The 21839-nt window shown below is 66.2% G+C and overlaps 2 protein-coding genes across 6 annotated transcripts in view; both read right to left on the bottom strand.

Moving 5' to 3' along the window:
• Positions 1-6993, bottom strand: part of IGF2 (insulin like growth factor 2) — a 7087-nt gene extending 94 nt beyond the window's left edge. The window contains exons 1-4 of one of the 2 annotated variants that reach the window (XM_007535866.3): positions 6817-6993; positions 3918-4080; positions 3262-3413; positions 1-3157 (exon numbers count right to left, since the gene is read on the bottom strand). The exon at positions 1-3157 is cut by the window's left edge and continues 94 nt beyond it. In XM_007535866.3, the coding sequence (XP_007535928.1) occupies positions 2915-3157; positions 3262-3413; positions 3918-4080; positions 6817-6978 (720 nt within the window). In that variant the 5' untranslated portion in view covers positions 6979-6993 and the 3' untranslated portion in view covers positions 1-2914. Of the gene's footprint in view, positions 3158-3261; positions 3414-3917; positions 4081-5475; positions 5647-6816 lie in introns of those variants that run through there. The other variant, XM_060177311.1, reaches the window with a different exon arrangement.
• An 887-nt stretch (positions 6994-7880) lies between these two features.
• Positions 7881-21736, bottom strand: LOC132533943 (insulin-like). Of its 4 annotated transcripts, none has more exons than XM_060177328.1 (6): positions 21660-21736; positions 14667-14734; positions 14304-14399; positions 13525-13747; positions 12255-12493; positions 7881-8127 (listed from the first exon to the last, which is right to left on the bottom strand). In XM_060177328.1, exons 3-5 carry the CDS (start codon positions 14347-14349, stop codon positions 12280-12282), a joined length of 483 nt encoding a protein of 160 aa, XP_060033311.1. In that variant the 5' UTR covers positions 14350-14399; positions 14667-14734; positions 21660-21736; the 3' UTR covers positions 7881-8127; positions 12255-12279. The 4 variants fall into 4 exon arrangements, with proteins under 4 accessions (XP_060033311.1, XP_060033313.1, XP_060033310.1 ...); XM_060177330.1 differs by having other exon boundaries at positions 14662-14790; positions 21660-21711; XM_060177327.1 differs by having other exon boundaries at positions 14667-14790; positions 21660-21710.
• Positions 21737-21839: the final 103 nt, after the last annotated feature.

The raw sequence follows: 21839 nt of genomic DNA, 5'->3' as shown, positions 1-21839 counted from the left end.
CGGAGGCGAACACAGGTGGTGACAAAGGCATTCGACGCGTGGGGGGTCTCCAGACGGTGGTGGTGGGGACCCGAGAGGGGGTCCCACTGAAGACAGTGTGAGAGAGACGGTGGTGGCCACGGCAGGGTGTGGGGGTCAGAGGGGGGCCCGGGTCGATGTCAGGACCCAGGAGAGCTGCTTTTGGGGACACAGAGGGGCCCGGGCAGGCACCCCTGGAGTGCCCATCCCCAGGGAGGCAGAATGTAACACTGAGGGGATGGGGTCCAGTCGAATGGGCGGGCGTTTTGGGGTGCCTCCAAGTCTTTTGGGGTCTCTGGCCAATTGGGGTTCTCCAATGGGGCAATTTGGCTCTTTGGGGTCCCGCCAATGTTCCAAATGGGCCCGTTCTCGGGGTGCATGCCGGAGCGCCTCTGTGTGCTGGGTGGGCTGGCACAGACCGCCCCCAGGGTCATGCCAGCCCCGTCACCAGGACCCCGGGGCCTCAGGCCTCTAGACACTAGCTGGCCGTGGGCAGGGGGGCCGCACTGGGGGCGGGAGTGGGGGGAGGTAAGCCCCCAGCCGCCCTGGTCCCTGCCTCGGCCCTGGGCGAGGAGGGTGGCTGCTCCCACGCCAGGCCCATGGCCCCGGGGCCCAGGCAACCCCATGGTGACAGGCTGCAGCTCTAGCTCTCGGGGCGTGAGCCCCCTGACCTCCCCTGCTCCCCAGCCTCACCCCGCCTCGGCCCCAGGAAGCCCTGGAGCTCGGGCGCAGAGACCAGAGGCGGGGCGCTGGGCAGGTGGGCGATGTCTCTGAGGGGTGTGGGGAGGGTCCTTCAGATGTTCAGGAGGCGGCCACATGCTCACGCCGGGTGTGTCCAGTCTTCTAGCCATCAAAGTCCCTTCCCCCCCGCCAGGTGGCCGGGGGCCCTTCCAGTCCTGTGGCCTCCGAGCACCTTCCGACACCTGGAGGGAAGCCCCCCCACCCCCTCCTCCACCCCCCAGGACTCTCGGGAACCAGCCACTGTCCCCAGAAGCCAGGCCGGGCAGCGGCCCTCTCGTCCTCTCGTCCTCTTGTCCTTCTCTGTGGGGCGCCGTGGCCGCGTGGCCACAGAGGCTCCCACTCTCCACTCAACCCAAGCGACAGGAATAGTGCACGCCAAGTCCAATCGGGGTGATGGTGGGGGCAGGACACGCTGGTGGAACTCTGCAAGCCGCTGGACGTCTTGCTAGGGTCCTGCCCCCCCCGTTACGGGGAGGGGGTTTCAATTTGGAATAAGAGCGCGTTAAAAGCTTAAGGGGGGGTCAAAAAAAAAGGAAGAAATTCCCCAGGAGAAAGAAAGAGGGGCGATAGATCAATTGACTTGAAATTTGGGGGGTTCCGAATTGTGTCTGTAATTCTGCAGCTCAGCCTCTCCACAGCTGTCCTGACTTCTCCTCTCGACTCTCACGGGCCACGTCCTACCTCGGGGGGCTCCTCAGCGGCCCCCACTGCCCCCCACCCACCCCTCCAACCGCCAGACTTCCCACACTCCCCGTCGCCTTTGCCCGCCTCCGTGGGGGGGGGCCCTGCTGGAAACAGAAGCAGGGGCCCCCAGGAGGCGGGCAAAGGCGAGGCCTGGGTGTGCTGGGGGAGACCCCGATGGACCAGGGGCACACCCAGGGGTCAGGCTACGGGCAGGGGCACTTGGCAGGTGGGCTTCTGCGGCCATCTCTGCTGTGGGCAGAGCTCACAGGACCCGGGGCTCACACATCGGGGGAGGCCGTGGGGACCGGCGCGAGGACGGGGGGCACCTCCCTCAACTCAGAAAGATGGGACAGCCGGTCAGGATGGGACACCTCCCACCCGGGGGCCAGAGGGAAAACTGGACATGGAAGCCTTGTCCCCAGACCAATAAGAGCATTTTGGGTGGGCCTCGGGCGAAGCCAGCCAGTGACTTCCATCCGTGTGTGTGTGTGTGTGTGTGTGTGTGTGTGTGTGTGTGTGTGTGTAACTGTGTGTCTGTGCGTGTGTGTTGTCTGCAGGCTGCGTGTGGGTGAGCTGTGTGTGGGTGAGGTGGATGGACTTGGGGTTCTTGCCAATCAGAATTTCCTGGGGGAACTGGTTTCCATGTCTCGTCCCCGGTGGTCTGGGGTCCCTCTTGGGCACGTGGAGCGAAGATGGAGCCTGGCCGGGTCTGACAGTGCCCAGTGAGCTGCAGTCCAGGTGGAGATGGCCGAGAAGCACCGACATGCCTGCCTGTGATTTGGGGCTCCCCTTCTCTTCTCTTGGGGGGATCAGGGACAAGAGTCAATGCCAATCTGACTCAAGGTCCCATGGGCAAGAGATGAAGGGGGGGGCCGAATTGTTTTATTTTGCCAGTTGTTCAAAAGCCAATTGGTTTTTATTTTATTTTTTAGCCAATTCGTTGTTTTAAGTTTCTTTAAGTGGCTAATCAGCTTTTCTGATGTCACTAAAAAGCCAATCAGCCTTGAGGGGGCTGGTTCCTGTCTGGTGTTTTTTTTTTTTTTTTTTTAACTGTTAAGGTGATTTGGAGGTGTCGTGGGGCATAGTTTGATGATAATTTAGAAGGTATCTTAGCCAATTGAGGGGGGGTAAAGATCTGACTTTATTCCGATTAATTTGGAGGGGGAGAACTTAGAGAATTCTTTGGTTCATCTTTTTGGGGGGATTAGGATCTGATGTACTTTGGGGGCAGAGTCTGGAAGACGTTCAAAGCCAATGGGTTTTGTCATTTGGGGTGCCTCTGCGCCCGGTGTTGGGGGCCACAGAGGGGTAGCCTGACCTGGGGAGGTTGGGGCGTGGGGCCGGCTGAGGGGAGGCCCGCCGGGGGACGTGGGCTGAGAGGGCCGAGAGGGGGACCGGATGGAGGGTCCCGGCCAGGGGGCAGCTACAGGGAGCTGATGGTGTCACTCCACAGAATTAAGACTTTTGGGGGTCACTCCTGATTGCTGGGCGGGGCCTCTGGAGAGGCAGCCCCGTGGGTGGCGGGGTCCAGGGTGGACAAGGAGATCAGGGGGTGCTGACGCTGGGCCTCTCGGAGCGCTTGGAGCTCCTTGGCGAGCACGCGGCCTCGGCGGGCTCGCAGTAGTGCGGGCAGCCCCCTGCGCAGTCGTTGGGCGGACTGCCTCCACGAGCCATAGTGAAAGAACTTGCCCACGGGGTGTCTGGGAAAGTTGTCCTGGGAGGGGGAAAGCCAATCAGTGCCATCCACTCCTCGACCTGTGGGCGGAGGGGGCACCCGAGTTGGCCGGGGTCACTCTCCCCGGAAGTCGGTGGGCTTACCGGGAGCACGGGCGGAGGGGTGGCCGCGGCTCTCTCGGACTTGGCGGGGCTGGCGCAGTAAGTCTCCAGGAGGGCTAGGTCGCAGCCGCGGAAGCAGCACTCCTCCACGATGCCACGGCCGCCACGGCGGCTCCCGCGGCTGGACGGACGGCCTGCGAGGGCGGGATCAGTGACTGGTGACTGAGTGGTGGCGCCCCCTGACCTCCCCGGGGAAGGACGGCGGGGAGTCCGGGTGACCCCCCCCCCAGCACGGCAGGTGGGGATGGGAGGAGAGGGAGAAGACGGGAGGAGAGGAGTGAGGACTGGACAAACCCCGCCTTCCGTTCCTCCCGTCCTCCCCCTCCCGTCCAGGGCGCGGGCTCCAGAGAGCCCCAAGGAGGCCAGGGGCCCAAGAGCCAGGGCGAGCGGACAGAGGCGGGAGGAGCAGAGGGGACAACCGGCTGGTCGCCCGCCCCCTCCGCTCTCATCACTGACTCAAGTCCACCGGATGCCCCCCCCCCGCCCTCCCTGGGCCCACCCTGACCCGATGCCACGTGGGCCACCTGTGCCGGCCTGGCAGCGTCCACTCGAGTCCCAGGGCCAGCGCAGGGGTGGGGTGGCCCTCGGGTGCTGCCCCCTCCCCGCCCGTCCTCCCCGAGGGCTGGCCAGGTACTCACTGAAGTAAAAGCCGCGTTCTCGACAGACAAACTGCAGGGTGTCAACCAGCTCCCCGCCGCACAGGGTCTCACTGGGGCGGTGAGCAGCATAGCAGCACCAGGCCAAGGCCAAGAAGGCGAACCACAGCAGGACGGACTTCCCCATCGAGATCCCGGTCGGAACCTGGTGGGCACAGCAGGCTCGAGCCTCCTCCCTGGGCTGCCGGTCCTGTCCCCACCGAGCCACCCGTACCGCGGCCACTCCCTCCAGCACCGGTGGCCCCGCCCAGGCCCACACGTGTGTCCAGGGTCCAGCCCCCTCCCGCCCCAGGCAAGCCCGGGGGTCCAGGAGGACCGGCCCCTTCCCAGCAAGGGGCAGCGCGGGCCTGCAGCTCCAGGAGGCCCGGGGACCCCAAGACACTCAGGACCGTCCAGGACTCCCCCACCCCGCTGGCCAGGGGGCTCTGCAGGACCCCAGCCCCGAGCCCCCTGACCAGGGGCTGGGAGGACCGGCCTCCCTGCTCGCTTGGCTGCAGGAGTGCGAAGGGACCTGGGGGCCACGGGGAACCTGGGGAGACTCGACGGGGAGCTGAGGCTGGGTCCCCGGGACCCGCACCCCCTCGGGTTCTGAGAAGGAGCGGGAGCAGGTGGAGGCAGGGTGCAGGGAGGCCGGGCCGCGGCGGCGCGGGGTGGTGGCCCAGCCTGGTTACCTGCGGGTGTCAGGGGTCGCGGAGCGCAAAGAGCAAGGAGGAGGCTGGAGGCCGCTGGAGAAGCCGACTTCCAGTCCGAGGACTGGTCATCGCCTCCGACTTTATGTGGGCTCCGGCCCCGCCCCGCCCCGCCCCTGGGCGCTGACCACTCCCCCCGCCCGCCCGCCAGCCAGTCCCCTTCGGCCTGCGCCCCGCGCCCGCGCCCGCGACCGCGCCGGACCGTCCCCCCAGCTGGGAGGGGGGCTGCCCGCACCCCGCACCCCGCACCCCAGCCCAAGTCCGCGCGCCCGCTGTTGTCGCGGGGGGGTCTCCACCCCCCCAATCTGGAAGCGCCTCTCTGCTCAGCCCGCCCCCCAGATTCCGGGTCCGGAGAGCGCGGCCCGAGGGGGAGGGGAGGGGAGGGGGCGGCGTTGGGCCAGAGAGTCGCCCCCACCCCCGCGCGCCCCTCCCGGCCCCTCCCACCTCCCACCTCCCGCCTCCACTTTTTTTTTCCCCTCTCTCTCGCCTCCCCCTATTTTTTTGGCTAAGAGTCAACACTGGGGGTGAGAGCGCGCCCCCTCCCCAGCACCCCTGAGGGACGGCGCCCCCCGCTCGCCGGGTCCCCGGCCGCAGCGCCCCCGCTGCCCGGCGCAAGTCCCCGCGCGCCCCAGCCCCGACCAGGGACTTCGGGGGGCGCCCGCGCCGCTTACCTGCAGGGGCGCCTCCCCGCTCCCCGGGCCCGGACTTTTGCGATGACGGCGCCCCTTCACCGCGGTGGGCGGCGCCGCACCGCCCCTCGCCTCGAACCCCAAGTGTCGGAGTGCGGGCGCCCCTCCGCCCGCCCCGACGCGGAGTCCCGGCCCGGCTTCCCGGGTGCCGGCGCCCCTTACCTGGAAGCCCGGCGGCGCGCGCACCTCCCTGCTGCGCAGCATGTCGACCAGCAGCGGGCGGCGCCCTCCTGCCACACTCCTCTGCCGGCCCGCCCCGGGGTGTCGCGGGCCCGATGTGCGACCACCCGCGGGACGGGGGATGGCTTTTTTGGGGGGGGCGGGAGATTCTTCTTCTGATGGGGGGGGGGCGGGAGTCCAGGGCAGGAGGAGGACGGACGAATGTTGTACTTTTTAGGGGGGGCAAGGCGTCGGGAAATGAGGTCAGCTGTTGTTCTCAGGACAGAGGGAACAGAGACAGACGGAGAGACAGAGTGAACGTGAGCCGGGGGGGGGGGCGAAGAGAGGGCGAGAGCGAGAGGGGACAGCGAGAGGCGGGCAGGCGACAGCGGGGAAGGACAGACCGACAGAAACAGAACTCCTAGAACTCTCTCCGCGGCGGGTGGGGGGCGGGCAGGGGGGCGGCGGGCAAGCTGCGGGCGAAGGGGGGCCGGGGCGAGGCGCAGAGGGGGGGGCACAGAGAAGCGAGGGGCCGAGGGGGCGGGCGGGGGGGGTCGTGGGGCCCAGGCCCGGGCGCCCAGCTCGGTCAGGGCCGACGGGACCCTCTGCCGTCGCAGGCCCGGGCCCGGGGGGCAGCGGCTGGCCGGCCGCTCGGCGCAGCCGGGGGAGGAGGGCCGGGGCGGGGGGGCGATGACAACGCCGGCGGCCAGGCCGGGCTCCTGCGGGGGGGGCCGCCTCCGGCGGGCGGGGGTCGAGGTAGACGCGGAGGCGGCGGGGGTCCGCAGGCCGGCGGAGGGCGACCCGCCGACGGCGCCCGGGAGAGGAGCAGCAGGACGCCGTCGGCGGGCCGCGGGGGGGGGGGGGGCGGCGCGGCGGCCCGGGGGCGGCCGGAAGGGGGGGCCGCTCCCCGGGCCGCTCGCACTCCGCCGAGAGCAGGCGCCCAGCCCGGGGCCCGCGGCCTCTTATAGCCGCGCGGGCAGCCCCCCCACCCTGGCCGGCCGCCTTGGCCAATGGGCGCCGCCCGCGCTCGCCACGCCACGCCCCCGCCCCGCCTGCCGCCCCAGGGTGCGAGGGGGAGGGGGTCGGGCCCGGGCCGGGGGGAGGGGGCGCCCTGGGCGCCCAAGCCCCGAATCGCCTTTCCAAGTTTATGTAGGGGGGGGGGTCTCGAATCTGGGGCGCCGGTCGGAGGGGGGCCGGGGGCGCCCCACGAGCGCGGGCGCAGGTGGCGGGACCCGAGGCGCGTTGTCCCCACGGCCACCTGGCCGCGGGGCCGCCGGCGAGCGGAGATGCGAGCCCCCCCCCCCCAGGTGCTGCGGGGCCGCCAGGTGTGTCGGCCGGGCCTACCTGCGCGCCCGAGGTCCCCGCCAGCCGCCGGCGCAGCTCGCCGCGGGGCCCCACCCAGAGAAGCCGGATGATGGTGGTGCCGTTCTCAGTGCGGTGCACTTGCGCCGCGTCGGGTTCTGCCCGGGGGGCCAGCAGGATGACCCGCGGGTCCGGGGCGCCCATGTCTGTCTGCGGGGTGCGCGCTGTGGGGCGTCTCCCCGTCACCGCCGGCCCGCGCGCCCCCCACGCCCGCCCCCCGAAAAGGGCAGGTTTCGGGGTCCCCAGACCGCTCACGCGGGGCCCCCACGAAGCCTCTGTCCCCCCGCAGCCCAGGCCCCCGCGCCCCCCGCGCCCCCCGCCCGGTCCGTACCCCCCCGGGCGCTCACCGAGGCCGAGGCCGAGTCTGGAGCGAAGCAGGCACCCGGGACCCAGGCGGGTTTGCTAAGGTGAGCAGACCCCGGGCAGCGCCCAAGTCCGGGGCTATGCCCAATCCGCTGGAAGACCGGGGGACAATGCCCAAATCTGGGGGGACGCGGGGGCCAGGACCGGCAGCGTCGGGAGGCGGGCGGGGACGGGGAGCGCTGTACGGAGCCCGGCAGCCCGGCTGGCGCGCAGAGGCGGCAGCGCGAACAATGGGCGCGAAGCGGGCGAGGGGCCGGCGCGGGGGCTGCCACCCTCCTCCTGCTGAGCGCGCCAGGAGAGCCCGCCTTTGGGGGGCCGGGGGGGGGGGAGTGACTTCGCAGTTAGGGTGCCTAGGGCTCAGGGCGGACAGTGCTGGGACCCCTGGCCGTTTAGTCCCCACGTGAAATCAGGGCACAGCCGAGTGGCGCGCAGCCTGGAGCTCGGGGAGAAACAATGGCAGGCTTTGGGGGAACCCGCAGCGGCCCAGCACCGTGGGGTAGGGGGGGCACATTTGCCAAGCCCACCCTGCTGGCGGGACCCAAGGAGGGGAACCACAGCCGTCTGGGACCCTTGAGATCTGGGGTGGGGGGGGCACAGTGCTCCCCAGAGACTCCAGAAGTTTGGTCTAAATTTCGGGGACCCCGTAGTGTGCGTACACATGTGGGGGTGTGCAGGTAAACCAGTGTCTTCTCTTGTTTTATTGATGGATTTCAAGTCTGTCTTGGATGTAAAATAAAACCTGTTTTTCCTGGGATGCGGTTTGTCTGGAGAGCCCAAGAAGGGTACCCCGCGAAGATTAGCAGCTACACTTGGGGGGCTGAGGACAGAGGACACTGCAGGGTACAGGCCTACGGTCCGGGGTCCCTGAGGTCCTCAGGAGTACGCGTGGGCAGCTGGACAGTCTCCCTGTGGGCACTCGTGAGAAGGGGACTGCAGGCAGGAGCCATGAAGCCAGGGGCCCATAAATCAATACGCAAAAAGAAAAAGAAAAAAAATAAGAAAAAGGAAAAAGAAGGGAGAGAAAAGAAAAAATAAAGGGAAGACACAGACAGTGGGATTCGTGTCGGGAGGATCTTGGGGAGCCCTGCAGGGCAGGAGCCTGGACATCGTTTTTTTTTTTTTGTTGTTGTTGTTTGTTTTTGAAGGTCCCTAAAAAACACTTGAATCTAGTGTTGTTTTTTAAACCAGCCAAAGTGTGCTGTGTGTGTGTGTGTGGGGGGGGACCACCATCCCAGAGGCTCTGGGTAGGAGGGTGAAGGGGTCCATCCCCCACTCTCACTGGGTCTGGGGGTTCAGCCACCACTCTTCAGATGTGGGGTCCCTGCAGGGAAGGCAGTTCCATTTGGGGAGTGACTGGGTGTGCAGTCTGAGACAGCAAAGCCATTCTGGGGTTGCATGTTCCTTTGAAGGGATGGGGGGGGGCATTGTGGCCAGAAGGGTCTAGCATCCTCCAAGACTTGGGTCAGAATCTGTATTTTCAGAGAATTCTCATTCCTACCCACATGCAAAAGGGAGGAAGGTAGAATGTCCAAAGAGTGGCTGCGAGAAGGAAACGCTCAGAATATTCGGTGGGGAGGGCACTTCTGGGGGACGCAGCTGTGCGTGGGGTGACCCAAGACAGTTGGGACCCCTGTGATTTGGGGACTGCCTGCTAGCCCCCATCTTGGGATGCTCTCTCTGTTCCCTGAGTCAAGGGCCCCTGGCAGCACCCAGGAAGCATGGAGAACCCCGAAAACGAATGATCCAAATCTCGGGGCCAGTGAGTCTAGGGGTCAAGACACCCGGCCCTCAATTGTGTGAAACTCACAGACTGAGGCTGGGGCGCTGAGACTGAACTCAACTGGGGGGCTGAGCTGATATTCTTTCTCTCTCTCTTTCTTTCTTTCTCTCTTTTTTCTTTCTCTCTCTTTTTCTCTTTCTCTTTCTTTACTTCTTTTTCTTTCTCGTTTTCTCTTTCAGTTTTTTTTTCTTTCTTGTGCGTTGGGTGGACGTGGGGTTCTTTAGGAATTTTCTGAGGCTCAGCGGGTGGGGCCCCCAACTTTGACAACAGTTGGAAGCTCCATTTGTTTGAGGAGGGAACCCAGAAAGTGCTACCCTGTGTGTGTGGGGGGGGGGGGGGCTGAGCAGGAGGTCAACGTGGCCACACACTTTAAGGAGGGCTTGTCCTTGCACTGCCGATGAAAACTGTAAAAATTGTTTGGAACTCTGAGAAAAAGCCCAGGGAACTGGGGTGCCTAGTGTGCTGGGGGGGGGCTGCTATGTTTTGAGGCCCCTGGCAATGAATGTCCAACATGAGCCCCCGCCCCGGGCGGTCCTGGGGTCTGGGGGGGTCCGTGCCCTCTGAGGTGGAGGCAGAAGCTGGAGGGGCCTGGGGGGGACTCCACCGGGGCGGCTGCAGAGGGGTTTGGAAGCGGTTTTGGAGTTGAGTTTCGAAGAGAGTTTGGAGCCGCGTTTAAAACCAGCTAGGAGCGGGTTTGGAGCGGGTTTGGAGTCGGGACTGCGGCGCGCCCATGCCTTCCCGGGGGGCCGCGTGCGCGGCTTGGGGGGCGCACGGGTGGCCCCTTTCTTTGCCACCCCTCCCCACCCACCCAGTGCTGGTGGAGAACTGGAGTCCTGGAAGCCTGAAGTGTGGGAAGCCGGGGGCGGCAGGGGAGCCGCGGGGGCTCCCGGAACCCGGCACCGCGCGCCCCGCACCCGGAGGGGCCCACCCGCACCCCGCCGCAGCGCCCCACGGGCTCAGCGCTGCGAGCCTAGGCGAAGCCGCGGCCGGGCCTCCGACGCGGGCAGGCTGGGCTGGGGGGGTCCAGGAGCACCCCCAGATCGCCTCCCCTGAGCCCCGAGCCCTTGGGCGCTGCTTAACCTCCGCCGGCCCCCAGGCGGCGCGACTCTGCGGACCCGCGGGGGGGGGGGGGGAGGAAATGGCGGACAGGAAAGGCAAAAGTGGCCGGGATTTGGGGGTCCAGGGCTGCAGGGTGACGTCTCCTTTCGCTCCTCACCCGGGCACTTTTTGGCAAAGCCCGTCTGGCAGGATGCGCCTTTCTCAAGCAAAAGGGGGGGGGGGGTTCTGCTGTGGCCAGCTGTCCCTTGACACCCAAAAAGTTGGGTAATATCAGGGTGAGGGGCCGGCATGGTGGCGAGGGGCCGGCATGGTGGTGGGGCACTGGGCACAGGAGTAAGGGGCTCCTGGAGCAGTTGGGGTGGCCTGCCCCCAGGCCCCCCAGAGCACCCTCACACCCTTGGCACCTTGGGGAGGCAGGGGTTAATGCCAGGGCGCAGGGCCCCCAGGAGAGCAGCTGCTCAGTCCCTGAACTTGGCAAGACAGGAGAGGCCCGCGCCCCCCAAAACAGCCCACTCCCCACCCACATGTTCCAACGGACACAATCACCTCCAGGCCACCCCCACAACCCCCTCTCCTCCCTGCCTTGAACCCCATCCGGGCCTCTCCTCCTACAGGAAACAGCAGAGCCTGCACCCCACCCCAGGTGACATGGGGGTGATGGTGGGTTTCTGGCCTGCACCCCTGTGCCCCAGGCACCCTGCTTGGCCTGCACTCTCCAGCCCGGTGTTTCCCCTGGGACTTTCCCTGAGGTGGGAAATGGTACTCTTAGGGTCCCTGTCTCCCTCAGAGGACTTGCTGGAGATGCCCCTGGCCAGGGAGGTGCCTGGCTAGGGCGGGGATGGGGGTGGGCTTGTGGCCCCTCCCTGGCCGCCAGCTGTCCCCTGCCTTATTTAGTCAAGAGAGGCCAGGGGACTCCTGGGACTGGGCCAGGTCAGGGGGGGCTCACAGGGGCACAGCCTCCCACACACCATGCCAGGCCCAGCAGCCCAGGTCACCCTCTCTCAGCTTCCCGCTCCCAAGATAGAAAGGAGTCAGGCTGCCCGGCGAGGGTCTGCCCCTGCCACCCCCCCCCCTGGCTGGCAGGACACTGAGCCCCATGAGTCCCCCCCCACTCCCCCGCCCCCCAGCAACAGCTGCAGGCTCCCTGTCTTGCCCTCCCCTCCCCTCCCCTCCAGCCTGGGCCTCCCTCACTCCCTAGAGGCTGAGCTGCAGCCCGCACCACAGCCATCCCTGGCTAAGCCCATCCTGGGGGGAAACGACTGGACACCCCTCACCCTGGTGGCGCTGCCCTGTCCCTGCTGGAAGCCGGGACCTACACCCAGCCACCTCCAGGACCCCAGACACCAGCCACAGTCCACACGCCCAAGCGGCCAACAGTACGTATGGGTGCTGGGTGCTGGGTGCTGGGTGCTGGGTACTGGTAGGTGCAGTGAGGCTGGCTGGGTGGGTGGGGTACCAGAGGGTTCCTACTCAGGAGGGACCCCGCTGTGCACCCTCATTTGGGGCCCCGTCTCAAAGCACCTCTGGTTACTATCTAGGATGGTCAAGGGAGCCCCTGTAGCTCTGAAGGGGGGTACTGGGGCTTTGGGGTCAGAGCCAAGGACACAGACCCCCCACCTCCCACCCTGCTGCCCACCATGGCTCTGAGGAGAGCCCCCCCTACCTGATTTCGTCCGCACGCCTGCTCCAGGCTTGTTTGCACCGCCCCGCCCAGGGTCTTGCTAGCCACCCCTGGCCCCTCCACCCCCACAGGAAGCCCCTTGACTCTACTCTGCAACACAATGGCCTGGTGTCACCGGCTTCCTCCCCCGCCCCCCCCAGCCCTTCCTTCTCAGCCCCGTGGGGAGGGCTCCCCCCAGCTTGGAGCTTCAGCCCCACACATAGGAGAGCCCCCTCTCCCCCACCCCCCCCGCCCCATCTACCCTTCACCCCTCTCCCCACCACCTCCCCCGCCTCCACCCCTGCCAACTTCACCCCTCTTCTCCCAGGACCCCATCGAGGACCTCAGAAGCCACCCGGCCTGCAGGGAACCTGCTGTACCCACATCATTGCCCCCACCTGGGAGGCAGGCCCCTATGGAGCCGTTACCACCAGCACCCCAAGACCACAGCCTGCACACATCCAGCCTTTCTGCACTTGTCAGCGGGGACAGGAGGAGGCTCCTGCTGGAGGCAGGGAGCCCCAGGGACCAGGCCCCCGTGGGGTCCCCGACACTCACCATGGGGCAGGGGCTAGTGGTGGCCTCAGTTCTGGGCAGTGGGAGACCGCCTGGGCCAGAGGCCGCAGCAGCTGACCTCCGGGCTGGGCTCTCGGGTGGCTCTGGGGGGCTCCCCCTCAGCCCGGGGCTCTGGCTGGGCGTCCGGCTGGGCAGTGGGCTGAGCTGGAGCCTCAGGGTCTTGGGGCTGGGGGCTGGGATCCCCCTCCTCCTTGGCCTGCCCTGTGGTAACTATGCGGCCCCTGGGGACAGATAGGCAGGGAGCTGTTGTCAGCTGGTCTCGTTGGAACCAAACCCCTCCAAGCCAGAGCCTGGTCCGCCTGCGTGCTCCGCAGGGCCTGGGGGCACCTTGGTAGGTGTGGGTACCTTCCCAGCCCCTGGCCCCCGGCCTCTCTTTCTCAAAGGCCTAGGGGGAGCGTGCAGCCCAGGCCACAAGGAGTCCAGGAGGTGAGGCCCTGCCATTCCTTCCTTGGGGCTGGGGGCCATGCAGAAACACCAAGCCCCTCTCCCGAGCACCCCCACCCCAGGAGGGGCCCAGCCTGAGCCCAAGGAGAGCCCGGCTGGCTGGCTGGCTGGTTCCTCTGGGCACACGGACTCCCAGACACCACTTGGGGGGGAGCAGAGCACCCCAGAGCCCGTTTTCCACAAAGGAAGGTGCTTTCACAGAGACCCGCCTCACCAGGCCTGCTGTGGGAGGGGAGGGGCACAGAATGGCTCCCTGTCAGGACAGAGAAACTTCCTTTTTTTAAAAAAAAAAAAAATCCACTCTGCCAGGGGGGCGGGGGGGGGGCAGTGCTCTGCGTGGCCACCTCACGGCCCCCTTATCTGGGGTGATGGTTAGGGTGAGGGCGGCGGGGAGGGGGGAATTCCCCCTTGAAAATGGTATTAAAACAAACACCGCTGTGCAGGCTTGGGCCTGTGACCCCTCTGCTGTGTGCTGTCTTGTCTTTGCCTGGGCTTGGGGGCGGCTGAGGGGACAGTAAGAGGAAGCTTCCACAGAAAAGCCCATCTTCCACATTTACACCAACAGCTGTGCACACCCGCTGAATAGCCCCCCTCCCATTTCTGCCAAGCGGATTAGAAAGGGAGACTGTCTTTCCCTCGGAAAAGCCGTGGCACTGGGCAGCCCCGCAGAGGCAGCCCCCGGCCACCTGTCTCTCCTGCCCCCTCAGTCAGAACAAGCCTTAGGAAGCTTGCCCGAGCCTCCCTGTGATCGGCCCAGTGCCACCCCCAGAGCCCAGCCTGGCGGGCGCCCAGGGGTGCAGCCGGCTACCTGTACTCTAGACGCTGCTGTCCCGAGGTTCCTGGGCGGTGGATGATGAGGACCGGGGAGTCACCGCTGCCCTCGGCTCTTGCCCGAAGCTGCCCGGACGACGATCCCGCCGCCCGGCGAGGACTAGCAGCTGCCACCAAAGCAGGGGTTGCTCTGGCTGCGGTGCCCAGACGCCCCGGCCGGGTGGGCGCTGAGGAGGAGGTGGAGGGGGACGAGGCGGAGGCTGGAGAGACAGCAGAAAGCACTTTGAGGGTGTGCATGGTGGCCGGCCCCCAGGAGCAAGACAGCCTCTCTGCCTCAGCCAGGCACCTGCTCCAGTGCCAACTGCAGTTAGACCTGCCCCTCCAGGCCTTCCCCGAGCCCCTCCAAATTTGGGTATCTCTGTGCCAACCCAATGCCGAGGGGAGGCTGCCGTGGCATCTTCCACACAAGGGCACAGTGGGTCGGGGGGTGGAGACTCGCCCCTCCCCGGACACCCCCCCACCCAACACTGGCGTGTGTGGGGCTGAGCCGGAAGGAAGGGCTCCCTGACAGCTGGGAGGCGGGACATGGGGTGGGGGGGACGGAGAGTGGGAGGATCCCTTGAGTGACACTTGGCTGCCACATGACACCCAGTGACGTCACCAGCCATGGCACGGGTAAAAAGGGGGTGGGGCATGATGGAGAAAAAAAAAATCGAGGTTCCAGATGAGTATTTTTTCTTTTCTTTCAGAGTGTCCCCATGCAAGTGTGGCACCTCAGGGCCATAGGCCCCCTTCCTAGACAAACAGGGGACTCACCTGGGAATATCCGTCCGGCCCCATCACGTCTGATGGGACCCCACATTGTCTGTGGCACGGCAGATGACAGGCAGCCGTGTCCTGTTCCCAGGCATTCTGGGATACAGTAAATGGGAGGGGGCGTGTCAAAGCCTCTGGGGCAGGCTGAAACATGCTGCAGGCCCAGACTCTGACCCTGCTGGCAGCTGGGGGGTGGTGGCGGGCATCAGGTGGGCATGCAGCTGTCATCTCATTGGGCACTTGAGCTCTGCCCTGAGCCTTCAGGGAGACAAGGAAGCAAAGCAAAGACACACCCAGAGCAGTGATCTATGCACCCCGAGGCCACCCCCCCAGAGCCCCAGCTCCCTGGTGCATTCACCTTACCCACTTCTCCCGTCCAAGCCGGGACTAAATCCTCCTTTGGCCTTTCAAGCCTGAACCCCCTGACTTAGCTGCAGGGGCAGGAGAGACAGAGGGGAAGACAGTCCATCTTGAGGGCTGCTCACATCTGTGGGCACCCCAAACAGGGAGCAGGGCTCACCATCCGCGGGCAGTGGGCTGCGGGGATCCTGGGTGGGTGTGGGAACAAGGACAGAGGCCCCTGTGGGTCTGGGGCACATGGAGGGGTCAGCCTGCAGCCACCCACCAGCGTGGGGTGTACTCAGGCTCTAGTGGTTCTGGGACTGAGGACCTTGGCGGCTTCAAGGCCTGTGCTGAGCCCGCAAGAGGACCCTGCGAGCTCTCTCTCTGGGGAGGGTTGGCTGGGGCTTTCCAAGCTCCTGACGGAACAGCATGTGTTGAAGAACCAACCGCCCCCCCTCCCCGGAGGTGAGGGGATCCCTGGGAGACGGCACAGAGGGCGTCCTGACACTGAGAACCCCGGGGGGTGACAGGGAAGCCACCCAAGGCCCAGAGCTCAGAGTCGTGGACCTGCACACCCTACCACCACCAAGACCGTGCCCCAGATCAGAGGCCCGCTCCACCACGTGTCCCAGCCCACCGGCTCACCTCACCTCAGTGCAGCAGCCGGGACCCAGCCCGGGACGCAGTACCTCCGGCCGGACACAGCCCACCACTGAGCCACCTCCCTGGCCCGGTTCCTAATTTGGTTGGATTGTTTGTTTGTTTGTTTGTTGTTTTTCTTCAGTGAGAGGGAAGCCAAAGCCTATGCCCACCTGCACAGAGTTTCACCTGCTCCATCTTTGCTGTTCTCCCTCTCAGGGCCGGGGCCAAACCTGGGGCCTTCTGTATGCCAGGCAGGCACTGTAACACTGGGTCATGTCCCCGGGACTGTCATTGTTTGGTTAATGTTATCGATATTATCATCATTAAATATTTGGTTTGTGCATTTTCTGTGTGTATGTGTGTGTGTGTGTGTGTGTGTGTGTGTGAGAGAGAGAGAGAGAGAGAGAGAGAGAGATGTGGTGGTGTCCTTACTGAGTGTAGTGTGTGTATGTGTGTGTGATGTGGTAGTGTCCTCACTGAGTGTAGTGTATGTGTGTGTGTGTGTGTGTGTGTGTGTGTGAGAGAGAGAGAGAGAGAGAGAGAGATGTGGTGGTGTCCTTACTGAGTGTAGTGTGTGTATGTGTGTGTGATGTGGTAGTGTCCTCACTGAGTGTAGTGTATGTGTGTGTGTGTGTGTGTGTGTGTGAGAGAGAGAGAGAGAGAGAGAGAGAGAGAGAGAGATGTGGTGGTGTCCTTACTGAGTGTAGTGTGTGTATGTGTGTGTGATGTGGTAGTGTCCTCACTGAGTGTAGTGTATGTGTGTGTGTGTGTGTGTGTGTGTGTGTGAGAGAGAGAGAGAGAGAGAGAGAGATGTGGTGGTGTCCTTACTGAGTGTAGTGTGTGTATGTGTGTGTGATGTGGTAGTGTCCTCACTGAGTGTAGTGTATGTGTGTGTGTGTGTGTGTGTGTGTGTGAGAGAGAGAGAGAGAGAGAGAGAGAGAGAGAGAGAGAGAAAGGAGCCAGAGCACCCCTGTGGATCAAACTGGGAGTGCTAGTCAAGTCCTGCACTCTGCTGGATGAGCTCTCTCCCCAGGTCTGATCATTTTGATCAGAGACAGAAAGAGAGGCCAGAGCCCTGCTGCCCCATTCGGAGGGTCCCGCTGCCCTGCCGCTGTGTCCGCGGGGTGCCGACTGACACAGGCTGTGCCTGCAGGGGGACACCTCCCTGGCCCGGTCTTTCCATTGTTACGACCGAGTGAGATGGGGGGGGGGGGGGGCTCCACGCCCTGCCCTGCCATCGTTGGAGTACTCGTTTTAGCTTTGCTCTCATGTGATCCTGGGGTTTGCACTCAGAACCTCAAACACACGGGGCGGCTATGTCACCACTGAGCCACCTCCCCGGTCCCACTTTTCATTTTCCGTGAGGGTGAGCTAGAGGGAGGCACACACAGAGACAGAGACAGACGTAAGCATAACCCCGTCATCCACGGCGGTCCCTCTCTGTCCCTCTCATGCGGTGCTGGTGGCTGAGCCCAGGGCACCTGCTCTGCCCGCTGAGCTACCTTTGGCCCATCAGAATATGGGAAGAAGCCAGAGCCCCAAGGTCCACTGAGGCAGGAGGGAGTGGGGGGCGGTATGAGGGACTCAGGGAAGAGGGGACACCTCACTACAGTCCCCCCCAAAGGCCAGGGTCGGGTCCTGGGCCCTAGGAATAGGAGAGACCCCCTGCCCCCGGGAGAATCCATCCCCTGGGCTGCCTGCACGGCGGCTGCCATGGCCTCGTGCTGCCACCTGGTGGCCGCCCCTGGAAAGGCAGCAGACGAGCCCCTGGGTGTTGGGTGACATCATCCCTGGGGGCGACCCCCTGAATTGTTGGGGTGCAAGGGCCTCCGCACCTGGGCGCTCCTGTCAGAGGCGTCTATCTGCCTCCATGCTCATTGAAGGCGGGGTGGTGGAGGCAGAGCCAGGAACCCCGCTCTCTGGGGGGGCTACCCGGCTCCGGGGGGTGGGGTGGTGGCAGGTGACCCCAAGGCGCCCACCCCTAACAGCCCTCGTGTCCCCGGAGTCGGGGGGACCGTGCTTCGCGTCCACACCAAGCCAGGCCTAGTCCCCAGAGGCGGGGTGCGAGACCCTTGGCCCCCAGCTCGGCCGACCCCCCCCCCCCCCAGGGCCGGGTGAGCCCCGGCAGCGCTGCCCAAGCCCGACCATTGGCTGCCACCTCGTGGCCACCTTGCGGCACTGCAGGGCCTCCTGGTGGGGAATCAATAGCTGATCCATCAATCAATCAGTCCTGCTAGCCTGGGGGAGCTCCATCCGGAACGGGGGTCCCCTCCCTGCTGACCGACCCCCTCCCACCCGGGGGGACGCGGGGACCCAAGGGCAGCCAGGGAGAGGGGTCACAGCCCCGTGGCCAGGCAGGCGTCCCCCCTCACCCCCCCACCAGGATATTCTCTGGGGAGTCTGGGGCCTGTCTGGGGACTCCCAGGTGGTCGCCCTCCCTTCCAGGACTGGGAGGGGCCCAGTCGCGGGTCCTCCTGGCAGGGCGAGGCCACCCCAAGCCACCCCAGACCCTCCCCATCTCAGTGGCACTGAGGGGGCTTGGGCTCCTTTGATGGGGGACACAGGGCCCAGACACGCTAAGTGGGCTCCCCCCAGAGCTCCCAGCACAGAGGGTGATGACTCAGACTGGACCCCACCAAGCGCAGACACACAGGGCCTGGCACACAGGACACCTCCTCCAGGAAGCCCACCAGTGCCTATCTGAGCTCACAGGGCAACTCAGCCCCCCCTCTTCCTCTGACTCGTCCCCCTCTCCTGTTTAGTCAGGCTGAGTCTGTCACTTCTAGGGCCAGTGAGGGCAGGAGACCAGGACTCTGGGAGGGCAGGGTCTCAGGGACGGGAAGGGGTGCAGGGGCTTAGGGAGGGTAGGGCTATTGGGGTCTCTGATAAGGTGAGGGTGCAGGGGATTCAGGGAGGGCAAGGGGTGCTGGGGGCTAAGGGAAGATAAGGGGTACAGGGGGCTCAGGCAGGATTTTGGGGTTCAGGGGGGCGCATGGAGGGTAAGGGGTACAGAGAATAAAGGGGCTGAGGGGCTGGGGTCCCTGCAGGTGGGCTGTGTGTGGGGCTGGGGTCCCTGCAGGTGGGCTGTGTGTGGGGCTCAGGGTCCCTGCTGGTGGGCTGTGTGTGGGGCTGGGGTCCCTGCAGGTGGGCTGCGTGTGGGGCTCAGGGTCCCTGCAGGTGGGCTGCGTGTGGGGCTGGGGTCCCTGCTGGTGGGCTGTGTGTGGGGCTCAGGGTCCCTGCAGGTGGGCTGTGTGTGGGGCTGGGGTCCCTGCAGGTGGGCTGTGTGTGGGGCTCAGGGTCCCTGCAGGTGGGCTGTGTGTGGGGCTGGGGTCCCTGCAGGTGGGCTGTGTGTGGGGCTCAGGGTCCCTGCAGGTGGGCTGTGTGTGGGGCTGGGGTCCCTGCTGGTGGGCTGTGTGTGGGGCTCAGGGTCCCTGCAGGTGGGCTGTGTGTGGGGCTGGGGTCCCTGCTGGTGGGCTGTGTGTGGGGCTGGGGTCCCTGCAGGTGGGCTGCGTGTGGGGCTCAGGGTCCCTGCAGGTGGGCTGCGTGTGGGGCTGGGGTCCCTGCTGGTGGGCTGTGTGTGGGGCTCAGGGTCCCTGCAGGTGGGCTGTGTGTGGGGCTGGGGTCCCTGCTGGTGGGCTGTGTGTGGGGCTGGGGTCCCTGCAGGTGGGCTGTGTGTGGGGCTCAGGGTCCCTGCAGGTGGGCTGTGTGTGGGGCTCAGGGTCCCTGCAGGTGGGCTGTGTGTGGGGTTGGGGTCCCTGCAGGTGGGCTGTGTGTGGGGCTGGGGTCCCTGCAGGTGGGCTGCGTGTGGGGCTGGGGTCCCTGCAGGTGGGCTGTGTGTGGGGCTCAGGGTCCCTGCAGGTGGGCTGTGTGTGGGGTTGGGGTCCCTGCAGGTGGGCTGTGTGTGGGGCTGGGGTCCCTGCAGGTGGGCTGCGTGTGGGGCTGGGGTCCCTGCAGGTGGGCTGTGTGTGGGGCTCAGGGTCCCTGCAGGTGGGCTGCGTGTGGGGCTCAGGGTCCCTGCAGGTGGGCTGTGTGTGGGGCTGGGGTCCCTGCAGGTGGGCTGTGTGTGGGGCTCAGGGTCCCTGCAGGTGGGCTGTGTGTGGGGCTGGGGTCCTTGCAGGTGGGCTGTGTGTGGGGCTGGGGTCCCTGCAGGTGGGCTGTGTGTGGGGCTGGGGTCCCTGCAGGTGGGCTGCGTGTGGGGCTCAGGGTCCCTGCAGGTGGGCTGAGTGTGGGGCTGGGGTCCCTGCAGGTGGGCTGTGTGTGGGGCTCAGGGTCCCTGCAGGTGGGCTGTGTGTGGGGCTGGGGTCCCTGCAGGTGGGCTGTGTGTGGGGCTGGGGTCCCTGCAGGTGGGCTGTGTGTGGGGCTCAGGGTCCCTGCAGGTGGGCTGTGTGTGGGGCTGGGGTCCCTGCAGGTGGGCTGTGTGTGGGGCTGGGGTCCCTGCAGGTGGGCTGTGTGTGGGGCTCCGGGCCCCCCAGGACTGCCTGGGGCCGGGCTGAGTGTCCTGAACCTCATGAGCTACACAGCAGGAAGAGCCCCTACTGTCTTCCCAAAACCAGATGACTGCAAGGTCGGGTGGCCCGGAATGTGCCCCCAGTTCTGAGGCCTCAGCAGCCTGCACCCCACAGGGCTGGAGGGGCGGGCCCCAAAGTCATTTGCCAGTCTGAGCACCGTCAGGGCTTTGGGGGGCTGGAGAGGATGCACCCCCAATTAGAGGGCCCACTGCAAAGGGCTACCCCGTGCCTGGGGGTTGTGGGGTGACACTGGAGCCCCAAGTTCAGGGGGGCTGACTCAAGGACCCGAGTGTCCCCCATCTGGACAGACACACAGGAAGGGGGGCCGGGCCTGGGGCCCCAGGAGCTGGAGCTGACTGGAAGGGGCTCTGCTCGGCCAGCTTGACCGTGCGACAAAGAGGCCTAAGGGGCAGGGCCAGCGGACGATGGGGGCCGAGGTCTCGGGGGGGGGTGTCGAGGGGTCAGCGGACCCCTGGGCCAGGGGCTGAGGCGGCCCTGCGGAGCTGCCACTTTGGAGGAAGCTCCAGCTGCCCCCCCACTCCTGCTCCTGCCCCGTCTGGAGCCCCCTCCCCTGGAGGACAGCCAGAACCCCTAACCAGAGCCACCCCAGCCCCCAGCCTGGGCCCCACAGACCCTGGGGCAAAGCCCCACACTCCTGACTTGATTTGGCATCAACCCCAGGCCCCTACAGGAAGTGGGGTGATGCCCACGGGGACTGGGGTCACCTCAGAGACCACTATGAGGCCCACAGTGACCCCAAGGGTCCCCGGGGTCAAAGTTGTCCAGCTCGGACTATGGGGAGGGGCCGGGCTCTCAGTGTCCAGCCGGCTCCCCCAAACCTGACCCTGGAGAGCTGGCCGGGGGAGCCATGGCCTACGATCCGGCCCCCAGGGGTCCTGGGCGCGCCCCTATCTCCCCGTCCCGTCCCCTCCCCGGGCAGCCCAGGCTCCGGACATCAGGACTGCTCAGAGCTGGGGCGTTGGCGCCCTCTGCTGGCCACATCCGTGCACAGCCACCTGGGCACTGGAGCTGGTCCCTGAGGTGAGGACACAGGTGTCCCCTGTGGGACACGCAGCCTCTGGGGCCCCGGCCGGGCCCTGCAGGCCCCCACCCTGGGCGCAGGCCCCCAGACGCCTATCGTCACACCCCTCCGCCCCCGCCGGCCCCTGGCCCCTGCACTGGTTCCAACCTAGACCCCAGCCACATGCTAGGACGGCAAATATTTACCCCGGAGAAAGACAAACACTTCAGGAGGTCACCCCAAAGATCCCCACAGGGCTGTGGGCACCCCATCAGAATGCTCCGGGGTGGGGCGGGGTGGGGGTGAGGGCCGAGCCCTGCCAAGCTGCACCCATTTCTGGGCTCCCCGGGTCCCCTGGCTGGAGTCACAGCCTCCGCCGCCACCTCCTCTGACACAGCTCCAGCACTGGCCCCCCGGTACCCAGGGAGTGGCCACCTCTCGCAGGGGTGCCCAGGTCCAGGGCAGGGGTGCTGTGGGACAGGGGGCCAGGGCCCCCAGAAGGGCGGGTGGTCCTGAAACTGCAGGTCCAAGGGCCTGGTTCTTGTGGGGGAGCCTGGCTAGGGGGACACACACAGGCTGGTGTCCTGGTGACCTTGGGTCCCCTCCCCCTGCCTCTGCGGCCATGTCCCCCACCTTCCAGGACCGAGGGTGTCAGGAGGACAGCCAGCAGGGCTCTGGCAAAGCCGGGAGACACTCCTCCTCGAGCCCCCCAGAGGCCAGTCCGGGTCCCCGAGCCCCAGCACCACCAGGCAGAGTGTGACCAGGTGACCCCCACAGCCTGGACCCCAAAGAAACACTGGACCTGGCGCGGGACCGTCCCCCCTCGCGGGCCCACTACCCTACCTCCACTCTGCAGGACACCCCAGTCTGCCGCACCGACAGCTGGGGACCAGCGCCCCTCCCCCGGCCCCCAGCCAGTGTCCAGTTGCCAGGGGCGGGGCTTGTGGGCAGGACATCCCTGGGGTGTCGCCAGGGTCCTCGGGGACAGCTGGGGACAGCTGGGACGGGCGTCCGGGGGCTGCG

The sequence above is a fragment of the Erinaceus europaeus genome, chromosome 17 (genome assembly GCF_950295315.1).
Source record: "Erinaceus europaeus chromosome 17, mEriEur2.1, whole genome shotgun sequence".
NCBI classification, from domain to species: Eukaryota; Metazoa; Chordata; class Mammalia; order Eulipotyphla; family Erinaceidae; genus Erinaceus; species Erinaceus europaeus.
The sequence above is the reverse complement of the archived record's forward strand: the minus strand, read 5'-3'. Positions and strand labels throughout refer to the sequence as shown.